The sequence below is a fragment of the Eleutherodactylus coqui genome, chromosome 8 (genome assembly GCF_035609145.1).
Source record: "Eleutherodactylus coqui strain aEleCoq1 chromosome 8, aEleCoq1.hap1, whole genome shotgun sequence".
Taxonomy (NCBI): domain Eukaryota; kingdom Metazoa; phylum Chordata; class Amphibia; order Anura; family Eleutherodactylidae; genus Eleutherodactylus; species Eleutherodactylus coqui.
Window position 1 is genome coordinate 118,593,230 of NC_089844.1, and position 18,104 is coordinate 118,611,333.

The 18,104-nt window shown below is 47.5% G+C and overlaps 1 protein-coding gene across 1 annotated transcript in view; it reads left to right on the forward strand.

Moving 5' to 3' along the window:
- Nucleotides 1-6,215: 6,215 nt before the first annotated feature.
- The window catches only part of MAD1L1 (mitotic arrest deficient 1 like 1), a 714,648-nt gene continuing 702,759 nt past the window's right edge, over nucleotides 6,216-18,104 (forward strand). Inside the window, exons 1-5 of the mRNA XM_066576313.1 lie at nucleotides 6,216-6,274; nucleotides 10,213-10,377; nucleotides 11,512-11,652; nucleotides 13,521-13,700; nucleotides 17,382-17,506. Coding sequence (XP_066432410.1) covers nucleotides 10,234-10,377; nucleotides 11,512-11,652; nucleotides 13,521-13,700; nucleotides 17,382-17,506 — 590 coding nt within the window. The 5' untranslated portion in view covers nucleotides 6,216-6,274; nucleotides 10,213-10,233. The remainder of the gene's footprint in view (nucleotides 6,275-10,212; nucleotides 10,378-11,511; nucleotides 11,653-13,520; nucleotides 13,701-17,381; nucleotides 17,507-18,104) is intronic.

The following is an 18,104-nucleotide window of genomic DNA, read 5'->3' on the forward strand; positions in this document are numbered from 1 at the left end:
GCATTTATAAGTACAATGAGCATAAAAGACGTATCCCATCCCCAGTACCGGCCTATTACTTCTGGGCATTTCCTGGCAGCTTCTTACCCCGTATATAAAGATGTACAGAAGGATCTGATGTGAAACCTACCTGCAGAATCGCAGACTTTATCTGATAGATTGATGATGCAGTAATGCTCGTCACCCTCGCTTTTCACATGGCAATAAGCAGAGGTCATTGTTAGCCTCTTATTCCAGATGATGCTCATGTTCTCAGGGAGCTAAAGAAGAAGGAAGAGAAGACAAAGTCCAATAAATCTGCAGTTCTATCTTAACATACAGCAAAGAGAGATGTCAGATGTCAGTCGGGTGAAAAGTACTCGGGAGCGCTGTGGGGCGTGACGTGGCGTGGTGGAGCGGGGGGTAGCAGCGCGGAACAGGTGGGAGCTCTCTCCCTCTTCCCCCCACTCCCCTCTGCAACCCCCCGCTCACCCACAGCGCCCCCGAGTACTTTTCACCCGAGTAGTGAAGTACTCGAAAATCGCGGTGCTCGATTGCGAATTCGGCCTTACCGAGTACGTTCGCTCATCTCTACTTAGCTACAAGATGTGATATAGGTGAGCATGAAGGCTCTAGCACCATGTTGTACCACCTCTAGTTTGGAGGCAAGATGTGATATGGGGGGCATGGAGGCTCTAGTACCCTGTTGTATCACCTCTATCTTGGGTACAAGATGTGCTATGGGCAGGCATAGAGGCTCTAGTATCCTGATGTACTGCCTCTAGCTTGGATGCAAGATGTGATATTGATGGGTATGGAGGCTCAACTACCCTGTTGTACTGCCTTTAGCTTGTGTGTATATATATATATATATATATATATATATATATAATTCTATATGTGCAGCTGGTATATGTTATACATCCAGTATAAAGTGGTATGGACCATGATGGTATAACTTGGGTATCTCCCGTATGTGATTGCACAGTTTACACATAATTAAAAAATGCATTGAAAACTTTCATGTGGTTAAAAAAAAATGCTGTATTGTTTAAATCTACATGTGGTTTTTAAATTTTTGGATGTGTTTTTTTTTTAATTGTGGTTCAAAAATGCAACCAAAAACATGAACAGCCTAAGGGGCTACAAACACATTGTCATGTAGTCCAGGAAATTAGTCATGTTTTGAAAGCTTATGCCAAGGGGCTGGATAATGTATGTAGAGTCATTTTGAGTGTATGCAGCATGGTTTAAGTATGGGTATAGGTGAGGGGGGGGGGGGGGATCGGGGCCCAAGCTGAACTTTTGCACCCGGGCCCCTGAGCCTTTACTTACGGCCCTGCTTCGAGCCCATATAGCACCTAATAAGCACTATATAAAGAAGAGAGGATGCAGCAGTGCTGTTTCATCTACTGGACCTCGCGATCACATAATCGCTGGTGACCCCCAACATGGTAGAGCTGCTGGGTCTTAGCAGATCCCAACTCAACTCTTCCAGTGACTATTATCACTATGGGGGGGATGTTTCTCAGTAACTGGAGCTCCAATGGATGCTGGCCCTGTGGATGCCCCAGTTGTAGTGAAAACTGAAATAAATGCATAAATGTTATAAAAGAAAGTGAAAAAATAAGTTACAGAATAAGGCCTTTGACACAATTGAGTTTTATTTTATCCATGTGTTGGACATGAAAAAAATAGGACAACACACGGACAGCATGTGAACCCATAATATTCAATGAGGCAGCACACACTAGTTTTTTCATGTAGACACAGACTGTGTGAAAAAACTCATGGCAGTCCGTGTATTGGAGACAGCAGATATATAGGTGTCTGATACCAGTTATACCTGAGCCTCTTGGGTACAACTCGCACATGCAGTCGGTTAGCATCTGGCCTAAAATACAATTATATTAAAAAAAAAACAAGAAAACAACCGACCATCCAACCTAATTTTGCCGTATCGCCATATCCACCCTATAATTGAAGACTCTACACATTGTATATCAGAACATCTGAAACAAAATGAGGAACACATTCCTGTGCTTTAATTTAGCATAAATATATTAATTTAAAACATAAAGGACTATGAAATTACATAAAATGCTTTTTTTCCTTTTGTTCACATTACTACTAGTAAGAGAAAAAAAATTGAAAAAATGTCAGTGAAAAAGACATTGAAAAATAGCCCTATATGTCACAAAAAACACAAAGATTAGTTTTCACAGCCCAAGATAAAACAAACCCATAAGGCCATAAAACCACCACAGGCCTGATACACTCTGGTCCTTAGGCCGCCTGCAGACGAGCGGGTCGGATCCGGCGGCGAGCGGGTCGGACCCGGCCCGAGCGCCTGCAGGGAGGAGCGCGTACTCACCCGCGCCCGGCGGCCCCGGCTCTTTCATGTGCCGGCTGCCGGGCAGCCGGCGCATGCGCAGACCGGAGCCGCCGGCTGCGTGAGTGACGTTTCTGTGCGAGGCTCTGCGAGCCCCACACAAAAATAGGACATGCCGCGGTTTGTTTGCCGCGCGAGATTTCGCGCGGCCAAACCGCGGCCGTCTGCATAGGATTGTGTTTGTTAACGCAATCCTATGCAGGCTTTGAGCGGCAGAAATCCCGCGGGAAATCCCGCCGCGGGATTTCCGCTCGTCTGCAGGCGGCCTTAAGGGATTAAGACCTGTCCATAAATTCCAGTGTTTGTTATCATGTTTGATACATGTTCAGTAAAATGCTATATTGCTGATTATATGATACCTTTGTGTGGATTAGTATGTATACTGTAGGTTTACCCAGAGGTCCTATTATTATGTTCACTCATTGTAAAAAAAGAAACACAATCCCTCCCCTAGAAGTTGTTGGAATTGAATGAAACTTTCTGTGTGTGATTGTAACGTTGATATAAGTAGAGCCCCATTTACACGCAACGATTATCACTCAAAATTCGCTCAAACATGGTCTTTTAAGTGATAATCGTTGAGTGTAAATGCTACCATTGTTTGCTTTTCAGCCGAACAATCATTTTTAGTTCAGCTTAAAATTCATACTTTGGCTGGAGGGCTGATAGCAGGGACCCTACCCTGTGTTTCTCCACAGGAGCGCTGATAACATTGTATTCAGCTGCAGTCCTGGGGGAGAACAAAAGAGCTGAATGAAGATAACAGACCACCTGCTGTTATCTGCATACAGTGCAGGGAGGCTCTTTTATATGCAAATGAAGCTAATAAGCTACTAATGTGCATTAGTGCCTATTAGCAGCTTATGCAAAATGATCGTTCAAACTGTCAATAATCCTATCTTTGGAACGAGTTTTGAGCGATCATATTTGCGTTCAAATGGTGCTTAACTGATTACAATATCAGAGCAAAAGCATCATTTATTGTGGAAAACTGACCCTTCGTAGGGAGGCTCTAGTACCCTGCTGTACCTCCTCTAGTTTGGATACAAGATGTGATACGAGCAGGCATGGAGGCTCTAGTACCCTACTGCACCACCTCTAGCTTGGATACAAGATGTGATACGAGCAGGCATGGAGGCTCTAGTACCCTGTTGTACCGCCTCTAGCTTGTATACAAGATGTGACATGGGTGGGCATGGAGGCTCTAGTACCCTGTTGTACCACCTCTAGCTTGGATACAAGAGGTGATACGAGCAGGCATGGAGGCTCTAGTACCCTGTTGTACCGCCTCTAGCTTGTATACAAGATGTGACACGGGTGGGCATGGAGGCTTTAGTACCCTGTTGTACTGCCTCTAGCTTGGATACAAGATGTGATACGGGCGGGCATGGAGGCTCTAGTTCCCCAACTCCACCACCTCTAGCTTGGATACAAGATGTGATACGGGCAGGCATGGAGGCTCTAGTACCCTACTGCACCACCTCTAGCTTGGATACAAGATGTGATACGAGCGGGCATGGAGGCTCTAGTACCCTGTTGTACCGCCTCTAGCTTGGATACAAGAGGTGATACGAGCAGGCATGGAGGCTCTAGTACCCTGTTGTACTGCCTCTAGCTTGTATACAAGATGTGACACGGGTGGGCATGGAGGCTTTAGTACCCTGTTGTATCGCCTCTAGCTTGGATACAAGATGTGATATGGGCAGGCATGGAGGCTCTAGTACCCTACTGCACCACCTCTAGCTTGTATACAAGATGTGACACGGGTGGGCATGGAGGCTCTAGTACCCTACTGCACCACCTCTAGCTTGGATATAAGATGTGATACGAGCGGGCATCGAGGCTCTAGTACCCTGTTGTACCGCCTCTAGCTTGGATACAAGAGGTGATACGAGCAGGCATGGAGGCTCTAGTACCCTGTTGTACTGCCTCTAGCTTGTATACAAGATGTGACATGGGTGGGCATGGAGGCTTTAGTACCCTGTTGTATCGCCTCTAGCTTGGATACAAGATGTGATATGGGCAGGCATGGAGGCTCTAGTACCCTACTGCACCACCTCTAGCTTGTATACAAGATGTGACACGGGTGGGCATGGAGGCTTTAGTACCCTGTTGTACTGCCTCTAGCTTGGATACAAGATGTGATACGGGCAGGCATGGAGCCATACAGGTCCCGGATGGTATCCTGCAACATATCGCTCCACATTTACTGTAACTGAACCTCTAGATTGTGCAAACTTGTAGACTGTTGTAGTTGGCATCTTAGATGGTCCCATACATGTTCTATCGGCAATATATCTGGTGACCGGGCAGCCACGGAGGTGTGACAATGTTGTGGAGACATGCCTGTGACCCCTTGTGTGTGCGGCTGAGCATTATCCTGCTGTCTCTTGGAAGCCGCCATGAGAGGAACACATGTGGCTGCACGATGTCCTGAACATATCGCTGAGCTGTCATTGTCCCTCGTAGCACTACTAGGGGCGATAGCACCCTCATACCATCACACCAGCAGGGGGCAGTGTGCTGCTCCATAGCAAAGACAGGATTGAGGCGCTCAGCCTGAAGTCTCCAGACACGAACATGGCCGTCAGTGCCCAAACTAAACCTGGATCTGTTGCTGAAGACAACCCGGTTCCACTTTGTAGCGTCCAGTTTCATTGTTCACGACATCATTGCACACAGAGGTGACAGTCGGTGGGTGTCAAAGGCCGTACATGTAATGGGGGCCGTGAGACCAAATGTCCTTCAGCCAAGTGCCTGGAAATGGTTCCAACAGACACAGGGCCTATAACAATGGCGCCACTTGTCTCTGGATGGCGGACAACGAAACAGTTGGAGCTGCTCAGGCTTGTTGGACAATCAGATGATCCTCTCTACTGGGGTTTGTCGAGGGTGTCCTAAGCTGGTTGCCTTGTGTGCCCTCACACATTCACTGGTCTCAACACCTCCTAACAGTCTGGTCAGATGCTCCTCTCTACTGGTGGTCTGTAGGGGGCGTCCTGAGCCCGGTGACCTTGTGTGTTCTCACACATCCACTGCTCCCAACACCCCATAACAGTCTGGCCAGAACGGCCTGGTGGGGGGGGGGGAGGGAATTGTTGATACGACCATCCAGCTTCTCACATCCCAATAATGCGCCCCTCTCAGACTCTGGTAACGGGGTGAAATCTCTTCTCTGCGTCTAGTGGTCAACAAGCTCTACACAAGTGGAAGAAGAGGTCACTACTAGAGATGAGCGAGCATACTTGCTAAGGGCAATTACTCGATCGAGCATTGTCCTTAGCGAGTACCTGCCCGCTCGGAAGAAAAGGTTCGGCTGCCGGCGGAGGTGACAGGTGAGTTGCGGCCATGAGCAGGGGGGAGAGAGAGCCGAATCTTTGCTCCCGAACGGGCAGGTACTCGCTAAGGGCAATGCTCGCTCATCTCTAGTCACTACATACAAGAAGCCTCCGAGAGCCTTTTATAGAACAAGGGGGGAAAACACTTTTAGGGTCTCAGGTGACAAGACCGTTCATCTAATCACCACAACTCTCATCATTTGCATATCTGCCTGAGATGTAACTGCAGGACGAGTTTCGCTGCAAATCTACAACTCCCTCTAGGGGCGCGATTATTTTATTTTAACAAAGAGTGTATATTCCTATTTAAGCCAAGTACAGGTTGGAAAACAGCGCTGAATAAAACATGAGAAAGCGTAAAAAAATCTATAAACGACTTCAATAGGAAGAAAAACCATCACAAACTCATATACTGCATGTAAGAGGCTGGAGGAGCCCTGCACATCCAGTCACTACGGTAGTGCTCCCATACAACGAGATCCAAGGTAAGGGCTCCTCTCGCGAGAGTTGGTGAGAAGCAGCAGTGAGCGGGACCTTCAGTTCCCGGCAGTGTGTGGAGGAGGCGGTGAGTGACTCCATAATAACAGCATGATAATGGACGATGGGAGTAGTAGTAATGTGTGCAGTTATTTGGTGTCCTATGTGTAGTGCACATGTGTGGGACTACAAGTGGCAGGCAAAGAATGCTGGGACTTGTAGTTTCCCAACTTGGTCACATGTTCTGTTATACTGGTTGGCTTTTCTACCCAAACATTGTCTATACTGCCTTCCGCTTTCTTCCAGATTGTAAGCTCTTGGGTCCAGGTGCCCGGCTGCTCCTTATCTGTAAGGTCTGACATTGCATTAAAATGACAAATAGTAAGCATACGCCAAGCTGCGAGCGGTGCGCTCCGTGCGACTCTTGGAGGCTTCGCGGACACGACAAGCACGGCTACGTAAATGACCGCAACGCTTTGAAAGGTCTGCAATGTTTTCAAGATTTCTGCTTGCTGTCTGTGAATAGAAGCAGTTTCGTACACCTAGCGGCTGACAGCCTGCCGTGACCTGCAGGGATTTTCACGTGACGCATTTCGGATTTTAGTGTGGATTCAGCGCTGAAGGCACAGAGAGTTGCTGAAAAAATTGGCGCGCCATTTATGAGATGAGGATTCCATTGCAAATCCTTGGTTAAAACCCCCCCCCCCCCCCCCCCCCCCTAAAAAAAACCACAAAAAACCAACAAAAACCTGGATAACCACATAATAAAATGCACGTATTTTGCGCAGATTTGTCTTGCAGTCCGGGGCTGATTTTCCGACACAGACCGCTCTACATGAACAGATGTCCGCATGGCAGTTTAAAGGGCCCGTCCGCTCCTGTGACCCCAGGAAGCTGGTAGAGATGGGGGTGCTGTCGCGGGGAGTCGCTGTCATACTTGTCGTCATCTACATGCAAAGGCGCCGCTTCTTGTGTGCAGCTGATTACTGGTTTACAGGATCATAGTCCCCTGCGTTACAAGTGCGCAGAAGTAGTCCGCTGCATACAGTGAGCGGTGGCTCTGTGGGGGGTGTCCGAGGCCTGAAGGGCTTAGCACAAAATCTGAAGTTATCCCCTATCCACGCCATTGAGACCCCCACCAACGTGAGAACCGGGGGTCCTGTGTCCCCCACTTGAAGTCAATGCGAAATGCTTCAACGCCAGGTTTTTTTTTTTCTTTTTTTAAGTTAAGAATGCTTTGCATCACCACGATATCACGCGTTAGCCTGTATGATATCCGCCAATATTACGCTCATTCGTGTGAATGTAGGACTGGAGAGGGGTGCAGGAAACTCCCATCTGTGGGATGAATGTAAAGGACACAAAAAGCCCAAATTTTGAAAACGTTTAGCAATTTAATTTTTCGTCTAATACCGGGATGATCCGGCGCGGTCAGCACGCCGTAGTGAATGCACTGCCGTTCCTAGTGTAATGGAGGGTCACGGGGCTCACTTTTCCGCACGTCCGACATCACACGAATGCGAATTGCGATCCAGAATCTCAGCTGCAGCTTGCCCAGCGGGTGCACTTAGTGGCGTCCGCTGCCCGTAGGATGTCATGTTGTGGCTTTCCAGTCGCTGCACTACCCATGCTGTATAACATATAGGAGCCACATTGGCCCCGGTTGGGTTAATTATGGTCTATGGATCCTTGTATGTGTTGCCGGCGCATACAGTAAATGTACATAAGGTGTAATGTGAAGAGCCCGTTATACTGTATAAAGTGCAATACTACACTGCAATATACATGGACACATAGTTCAGTAATGGCAATGCCGGTATAGACCACTGCAGTCCCTGAGATGGAAGCCGGCAGAGCTGCATTGGTGCTGCGGCTCCTTCACTGAAGTGAGTGGTGTTGGCGGCCGTTCTCTGCTCAGCCCAGTGTCTGCGGGCAGCGCTGTGCAGAGGGGTGCAGTGCTAAACCAGATCTATCACCCCTGTACTATCAGGTTTGGTGTGGATCCCAGAAGTCAGACCACAACTGATCATAAAGGGAAGGTATAGCCTATTGAAGTGCAAGCCTTTTACACTGATGCGCCTAAAGTCATGGGACAAGAACTACTGTCATGTAGGACCCCCTCTAGCCCAGCAAAGTGTAGCTAGCCATGTGGAGGGACATTCAGTAATGCTGTTTGAATGGCCATCTACAGCTCTATGATATTTGTAGGTGCAGGATCTCTGGTGCAAAATGGACCTCATCACCACTTCCCATGAATGCTCATGTTGGATGAACGTGCCAGCTGCACATATGCGCAGACCGGCGGGGGGAAGGTATGCGGGCATGGGGCCTCCTGCGCAGACTGGGGGGGGGGGGGGGGGGGGGGGGGGGGGATATGCGTGCGTGGGGCCTCCTGCGCACACCGGTGGGGGGGTGGGGAGGTATGTGTGCGTGGGGCCTCCTGCGCACACCGGTGGGGGGGTGGGGAGGTATGTGTGCGTGGGGCCTCCTGCGCACACCGGTGGGGGGGTGGGGAGGTATGCGTGCGTGGGGCCTCCTGCGCACACCGGTGGGGGGGTGGGGAGGTATGCGTGCGTGGGGCCTCCTGCGCACACCGGTGGGGGGGGTGGGGAGGTATGCGTGCGTGGGGCCTCCTGCGCACACCGGTGGGGGGGGTGGGGAGGTATGCGTGCGTGGGGCCTCCTGCGCACACCGGTGGGGGGGTATGCGTGCGTGGGGCCTCCTGCGCACACCGGTGGGGGGGTATGCGTGCGTGGGGCCTCCTGCGCACACCGGTGGGGAGGTATGCGTGCGTGGGGCCTCCTGCGCACACCGGCGGGGGGGTGGGGGGGTGGCGAGGTATGCGTGCGTGGGGCCTCCTGCGCACACCGGCGGGGGGGTGGCGAGGTATGCGTGCGTGGGCCTTCCTGCGCACACCGGCGGGGGGGGGGGGGTGGCGAGGTGTGCGTGGGCCTTCCTGCGCACACCGGCGGGGGGGGGGGAGGTGGGGGAGGTATGTGTGTGGGGGGCCTCCTGTGCACACCAGCGGGGCTGGGGAGGTATGTGTGTGTGGGGCCTCCTGCGCAGACCGGCGGAGGTATGCGCGTGTCGGGCCTCCTGCGCAGACCAGCGGGGGGGGGGGGAGATATGCGCTCGCGGGGCCTCCTGCGCTGAATGTGGATATGACTTCTGCCAGAGTCGCTTTTCTGTCCACACGGATAATTCTAGCCAGACATCGCCAACTGCAATCACTAAGCGCCTGTGGGTGGCCAATGTGCTGCCCGCTGTGCGTGGTAATGCCTTCTCTGACGTGTTCCTGGTACACATGTAACACTATGAATCCTAGAATGCTAAATGCCCAACTTCAGAAATGGAATGCCCCATCCGTCTGGCACCCACTATCGCGCCTCATTCCAACTCTGTCGCCTTGCCATGAGCCTGCTGGCCCGTGTTGAACCTCAGTCACAAGGTAACGCCTCACAACTTATACAGGCGTCCCCTGAGGTCACACCACTTACAATTTATATACCGCTATCCCATGACTTTTGGTGCGTCGGTGTTTAAAAGGGAAATACGCTGATTTGTCTGTAATAGAAATGGAGCTGGTTGTGGGGCAGCAGCGTGAATGCTCATTTATGGAGGCTGTTTCAGGATAGACTGTGGAGATGCCCCTAGTGTCCGGTTTATGAAGTTCTGGCCTCTGCCGATCACTTGGGAAATATAGTTAAAAAAGAGCCGTGCCACTTTATCTCCTGCTGACCCCACTTGGCTTCATGCATCTGCTGCTCATTGAACACTGATGAGCCGACCCTGCAGCCTCCAAAGAAAGCCAAGCGAACACGAAGTTGTAGAAGCCCAGAGAATCGCACTTCGTCAGCTACAGCCGTCTAACCTTGGAGTTCATTCAGTTTTTCCCTGTGGCGCAATGTATATGAGCACTGAGTGAGAGAATCATGAACGTCCCTGGAAGTCTTTCCCGTTTCGGCCAATAAACGAGTGTCGCTGTGTGAACTGTTGTCTTGACGCTTTTGTGCTCTTAAATTTCAGGCCTTTTTGGAAACGGTCAAGATGGATGAAAATGAAGAAAACACCGTGGTTCTTTCCACTCTCCGATCTTTCAATAAATTCCTCTCTCAGTCGATCGATGGCGGTCCATCCAGCTCCAGCACCACCGGAGGTTCCTTACAGGCGCAGTTTCAGCAGAGATTTCTGGTAAATGTGTTGTACGTTGGTAAATGGCCGCCAGCTGGGGTACGTGTGTATCCAGAAGCAGATGTTATTCTTTAGGCCGGGGTCACTCGGGGTAGAATTGCTATGGACTTTCCGCTCTGTAAATTCTGCATGCATTTTTAAACCTAAGACTAAGCAGCAAAGTGGACGCGAATTGCAAAGATCTCGTTCACATGCTGTCGTTAGTACGCTGCGGACAAGCCGCGCCGAAACTGACACAGGGCACGAAATTCACATCTGAGATATGTCAATTTTGGCGCCATTTCCGCTGCGGATTCTCTTCTCTCTATGGGGAGAGATTTACGCAACAGAATACAGGCTGTACAGCCGCTTCAAAACAGCGCCAAATGGCGTGGGTTTTGAAGCAGCCTTTCCACAATGGAAATCTTGCGGAATTTCCGTGCTGTCCCGCAATATGTATATATTTTTATTTTATTGTGTAATTTTTTTTTCTTTACTATCTATGACCCCCATTACATCATATAAGAGGGTCATTCACATTTTCTTTCTTTTTTTTCCACGTTTTTCCACTGTAGTTGGGGCATCCATAGGCGCTCCAGTTACAGTGACAATAGTCACTGGCAGAGCTAATCAGGGTCTACTATATACCTGGGAAAGGAGCTAAAAACTGCTTCTATTTTCTCCTCTTGGTCCTCTGCTGTGTTCGACAGCTGAGGACTTTCTACTGCCTGACTGCTGGAGCAGAGTCTTTAAGCCCTACATCTGCTATCGGCGGGGATTAAAGCCCAGGACCAAGCGCCGTATATTTACCGTGCTTGATCCTTAAGGGGTTAGAGAGTTGTCTCATCAGGTCAACCCCAACAATGAGCCGTTATCAGCAGGGATAGCCACAGCTGCCTATACATTATATGTTGTGTTACCTGCCAGCCATTCAAACCAGTGGCTGACTGTTCTAATGCACTGGGTCCACTACAGCGGTAGCAGCTCTTACTTTGTGTCACTTCGCTCTGACTTACAGAGGGCCAGGGGTCCTAATAGGGCAATTAGAAGGGGTTGCCTAAAGTAAATAATTGTGCAAGCACTAGGTATACATGCAATGTATCTCTCGTAAAAATGAGTATTTGACTGTTCTGTCCTTTGCTTCGTGTTGTACAGCTGGAGGACCAAGCCGCACAGATCCGCTCCAAGTCACACCTTATTCAGGTGGAGAGAGAGAAGATTCAGATGGATCTAAGCCACAAGCGGGCTCGTATCGAGCTTGAAAAGGAAGCCAGCACAAATGCCAGGAACTATGAGGTTTGATTAGTGCCTAGAACCTCTTTGGGGGACGTTCATAGAATGGTTTATGCCAGTTTCTGTTGTAAAAAACTTTTGCAGCTTTTGTCGGTCTGCACTACCATCTGCCCCTTTGCTGAAAGGGGGACAAGGCTGCCCGGCTGACGCATTTATGTATAATTTATGCATGAAGCTGGTGTAAATTATACCGGAAATGTATGCCAGGTTGGACCTGGTGTGATTGTATATTCACGCAGAAGTGCCTACGCTTCATTGATGACAGACTGGGCCAACCTGAGCAGTGTGCTATGCTAATGGCCCTTCACTTCTCTGTGAGATGACCTTAGTAGCCCTTTAAGGCCCATTTACACGGGCCAACTGTTGGGCAAATGATGCCCAACAGTGCGTCCCTGTGCAGCTCACTCCTATGCTGTTACGCAGGAGTGAGTATAGCTGGATCGCTCACAACGCGGCCAGCAGGGCGGCTGGGGGGCCGTTCTCCCGACGTTCTTCCCCCGTCCGCCTCCATTCACTGTAAGCAGCAGTCGTTCAGTACTGAATGGCTAGTCATTCAGTTTTCAGCATGTAGAAACTGGACGACTCTCGCTCAGTCGTTTAGACAGTTAAGGCCCTTTTACATGGGATGACTATCGTCCAAAACCCGCAGGGGCGTGGGGTTTTGAACTACTACTAACGATAATAATCGTTCCGTGTAAAAGGACCTTAACTGTCTTCCTACAATTTTCCAAAGTCATGTAGGATATTGGGGATCTTAAAGGGATTCTCCCCTTTTGAAGTAGGAGAACCCCTTTAAGTGTTCTGCTGGCTTGTAGAAGCTAGAAGATTTTCGATATAAAACGGCAAGCTTTTGATTGTAAGGTGGCTACTATATGCTGTAGTTACTGATGTAGCAAAGTTTAACTTGACACTTAACACTAAACTGAGGCACAGAAATTTTTTCGTGGCTTTTATTTCAAAATAGTTGTTAAAATAGCTTGTTGCAGCAAGTTATTAGTGATTTCGTGAAATTTTCCTAAATTTGTGCAAAGCATATCCATTTAGATTCAAAATATCACGTATATATCGGCCCGAACATTAACCCCTTAACACTCTAGTTGCATCATGGTGGTTTGGGGTATGTAGGGAGGGGCATCGATAGCCAATCCTACTCCATACAATGCGGGTGCTGGCTGTTTCTTAGAGTAGACGCCTATCAGTAACAGTTCTGATCGGCAGTGATGCTAATCAAAAATCAGTTTAACAAAGTTTTATGAATTATTAAAAAAGGGTAATGTTAAAAAAAAAATAAAAAAATTGCCACATTTATAATCTAAATAAAAACCCAAAACATAGTTGGTATCACCTCGTCGATAAGTCTGAGGTTTGCAAATCAAATCCCCATGCTTTATTTCATTTGTGCACGCCCATGTATCCATATGGGTTGCTTGATTTGCGTATCTTCCGTGCAGGTAACCTGTGCGGATTCTGCAAATCATATCCGCCTGTGGACATTAGGCCGTAGCTGTTAAATCCCCTGCCAATCCAGCATGGGGCTCACCGTCACTACTCTGCTGCATCAATGACATTATGGCGACACATTTGACTGCTGCAGCCAAAAACTGTCAGTCATAATAAAAACATGTAAAATGCCAATTCTTTCTGACTACGACATTTTCATTCATGTGACAGTTTTTCCTATTCGGTTTCTTATTATCCCTGTTTAATATATGTTAATCGAGATGCTTGATCAGGTATGAGTATACGATCATGTAATTATAGTCCTTGTCCTAGTTACACGGCCCCGAATAGCAGAATGAAAGCTTTCAGAACTGTTAGCATAATAAGTGATGAGATATTGACACTATGAACAGTTTCACTCTTCTTTCCAGCGGGAAGCGGACAGGAACCAGGAGCTTCTGACGCGCATCAAAGCTCTGGAGGAGAAGGAAATGGATTTTCAAAGTAAACTGCAAGAACAGTGTGAAATGAACAAGTCCTATAAGAAGACGATTGAAATGCAGAGCAAGAAACTGCTAGAGAAAGAGGACAAACATTCCGAGGCTAATGAGGTACAATACATAGTGAGGGTCCTTTTATGCAGAGCCATTCACTGCAGATGAGCTCCGATGAAGATTGGCACTTATCTGCCAGGCCTTTACTTGAAGGCCCATTTAGACACAACGATTATCGCTCAAAATATGTCCAAACGATGGCTTTTAGCCCTTTCCAATCCACTGTCTGACGTCATTCTGATTGAAGGCTGTACAGCTCCGATGCCGGAAGACGTCCGGCAGGGTATTCTTACTGTATATTACTGGCCGCTCTGTTGTCGGGGGGGCCTCACTAGCATGTCCCATACCACAGTACTGGCTCTAGCCAGCAGATGGTGCCATTGTATAATGGCAGAAAGAGAAAGCCCCCTAGGAAACCCTGAATCCAAAATTGGATTGCAAATGGTTAAGTGATAATCATTGCGTCTAAAGGCCCTTTTACACACAAAGATAATCGCTCAAAAGATGGCTTTTGAGCGATCGTTTTGCATAAACTACTAATTGGTACTAATGCCAATTAGTAGCTTATTAATACGTGTAAACTGCCAGGAGCTATACTCAGAGAACAGCGGGTGGTCTGTTCTCTGATTACATTCCCTTTGTTCTGCCGCGGGGCTGACAGCTGAGACAATCTTATCAGCGCTCTCCGCGGAGAACACTGCGTGAAGTCCCTGCTATCAGCTCTTCTGCCGAGCAATGGATTTTATGCCGCGCATAAAATCATCGTTTGGCAGAAACATGAAAGATGGGCACATTTACACGCTACGAGTATCGCTCAAAAGATAGCTTTTGAGCGATCAACGTTGTGTGTAAAAGGGCCTTTAGTCCTACCATTGTTTGCTTTTCTGCTGAGCGATGGATTTCATGCTGAATTCTCTGTGTGCAGCACTGATAATATTTTTAGCTGCATCTCATGGCAGACCAAAGGACATGTATTTAAAGAACAGACTACCTGCTGTTCTGTAAATAAATCTCCCATCGGCTCATTTATATGCAAATTATGTTAATTCGCCGCTAATGGATATTAGTGCTCATTAGTAACTATGCAAAATGATTGCTCAAAACTGTCACTCAAACTGTCTTTTGAGTGAATTTTGAGTGATCATCTTTGCGTGTAAACGGGGCTTAAGCCAGTTCTGACTCTGTAGAGGATAAACCACCATTCATATGATTAATCATCTTTCATAGTTTAATCATTGTCAGCGACACATGATCACATGGGGAGATGTGCTGCTATTTTGTTATGCTACCACCCAACGAGTGAGAGGTTGCTTGTTCATTGAGCACCTTAGATGTATGTTTGTTTGCATAAAAGGTCCTTGACACATGGAAATTCCTATTGGGGTTCTCTCACCACCACATGATGGGATTCTGACCCTTGCAAATCCTTGTCCCTGGTTGGCAAAGAGATGGTCATGTATGCATGGGCGCTATCTGCTGTAATCAACAGGTGGTACAGAAACCATCGCATTCAGTACCATAGCGGGCAGTAACATCATGAAGAGAAGGAACTAAAGCGGGTCATATAGACAAATGTTGCTGCATCTGCTCGCCATCTTCTGTGCGGGAAGCCCACCTGTCTTCTAGGGAAAGTAGAGATCTGACATGTTGGGTTTCAGTGCCCCCCTTTGCTTTTCCCTTGCGATAAGTGGTGCCTGCCATGAACTCGTCCTCCTCTCCCTATTGTATTGTGCAATTTTTGCTTATCCAAGCTTGCATGTGTATAGTGTGGCTGTCATTAAATATACGGATAAGGCTGTTTTCAGACCGTGTTTGCAGCATATGTTGGGAGGATTTTCCAATGTATGCCTCTAATAAATGCCATTGGGCATATATCCTATACTGAAAAAGGTAAACGGGTTTTTCAGGGAAAAACTGATGGGCCTAGCCTCACAGCTTGGAATCTGCTTGCGCCATTGTGAGCAATGGAGTCACTGCTGTGCGACCAGCAGCTGCATTCCCCACTACACTACAGAAATGGGAGACTGGATGTTGAAATGCCTCAGCAGTCAGACCCCCACCGACGTATCAGTTTTCACCTATTGGAAGGGTAAAAACTTTAAAAAAAACCTAAGTTATGGTGCTGTTAGTGAACGTGACGAAGCTGGGTGATGTGTGTTTTTTTTGTTTTTTTTTATACTTACCCGCTCCTGCATTCCAGCACCGTCCCCTGCTGAAGTTGGCAGTCAGCAGGAAAATCTGACTCTTTCCAGAGTCCTGTGCACATGCTCTGCTATAAAAGTCATTGAGGGAGCGTGTATGGGACTCTGAGACGTGTCCGATTTTTGCTTTGCATGCAGACTTCAGTGGAGGACCACGGCTGGATTATGGGAGCAGGTGAGTATAAAAAATACATCACCTGGGTCACTGTTATGTCCCCTGACAGCACCATAACTTAGTTTATAGTGCTGTGGGGACGTGACGGATTCCCTTTAATGATGATGATCCACTATGTAAGATCCTGCGTATGAATAGGAAGTGATTGTGTAAATTTGGGAAGATGTGTATGATCCACTTTTAATCGTATCATAATCCAGGCTTCTGCTAACTAACCCCCTGGATATTATTATTTTGTTTTGTTTTTACTTCTTGAATCTAATCCTTCAAGATGGTGAAAGTTTTGTGATGGAATGCATTCGGTTGGATGGATGTTTGATTGTGTCTTGCTCCCTCAGCGCACTTGTCCTATAGTTTTTTGACTGTTGCCGATTCATCCTTCTACGCCTGTGTTCAGATTATAGTTCCATGCTTGATGTTACTGTTCACATACATTCTTGCTATCTGAAAGCTTCACGCACGGTGACAAAGGATTTACACCTTATACCTTTTTGCTTTACCTTCTGTTTGTTGCAAAACAAGCGCATACCACATTTTCTCTTTTCACGGGATGCCTCTGTATACAATAGCGTAGTTGACTGCCCTTTTCTATACAGCTAATTAAGGTGTTCCCATCCATACCGGTCAGACAGGCCAAAAGTACACTCTTCGTTGGGTGATTCGAGGCCTGTGGATATGTTTAACATATTCATCACAGGTTTTCCCACACAAAGCTGATTTATACACTACAGACAGTCTGAAAGCACCATTAGGCCTCGTTCACACGTGTGTGGTTTTAGCACAGATTAGGCCTGTGAAAAGCTTGCGTCTAATAGAACGAATGGTTTCCTATGGAAGCGTTCACATGAAAGAATTTAAGATGCGCATTAAGCTTGCAACTAACCAAGATCGTACGTACGTGTGTGAAGCTTGCATCTAAGATCTGTGCTGTGTGATAAGATAGGACCTGACCTATCTTTGGCGCGAGCTGCGCAGGCATTTCCATAGACTTCTATGGGAGCAGGATAACACGCAACATACACCTCCCGATCACGTGAACGGGCAATTTCGCTGCTATATAAGCTCGAGACTTAATAGCTGGAAATCGCCGTTCACGCTATTTTTAGTGCAGTGTAGCCGTGAATTTTTTCACGCACCTAGACTACGCTAAAACCACGTTCGTGTGAATGAGCCCTTATGTGTATGTTCAGTGTAATGCCTAGCAATAAACTCGCACTCCTATACATTTTGTCCTGACTTTTATCCAGCTATGAGGGCAGTTGATCTAAGTGCTCATCAATAATGTTAATATGCAGGAAGAGCTTTTGGACAGTGATGAAGCTTTGTTAGTTATGCTTTTGCATCTACAAATTATTTTTCTAGGCTATCAGTGTGTTAAAGGGGAAAGTATCTGAACTCCAATTGAAGATTATGAATCTAGAAATGCAGCTAAAAACACAAGAGTCAGAGAAGCAGGAACAGAGTGAACAGTTGGAAATTCTGCGCAAGTAAGTGTTATCCATAAGCGTATCCTGTACTAGAGCAAAAAAAAAACTAGAGTATCTTGCAAGTTGCAAGATGCAAAAAAAGACGTGCGACTGTGAACTTCATTCTGTTGAATGGAGTCATACACATGAGCGATGTTTTCCCTCAGTGATGCTGCAAGGAAAAAAATCGTGGCTCAGAAATGCTATCTTTTCTCCTTGGGGAGAGCACCTAGAAGGTGACTGAGAAGACTTATAAGGCCATTCATGCTCCTCTGAGTAATATGCAAATAAGGGAGATGGAACAATACCTCTGCAGCGCCACCTATTGAAAGGCAGCATTCCTGCAAGTCAGTTAGACTCTTTATTCAAGCCTTGTAGCAGTCATTGTTACAAGGCTTGTATAAATAGTCTAACGTTGACTTGCTGGAATGCTGCCTTCCAATAGGTGGTGCTGCAGAGGTGGTATTCTATTTTTTTTCGTACTCCTTGAAACACACAGCCCATGGATTTCAACAGACCATAACTACATCGCATTGCTCTCGCAATGTTATGTTTTTGTCCAAAAATCGCCTCACATCCGCGGGTAAAACACACATTGCCGAGTGCGATATCTGGCTGC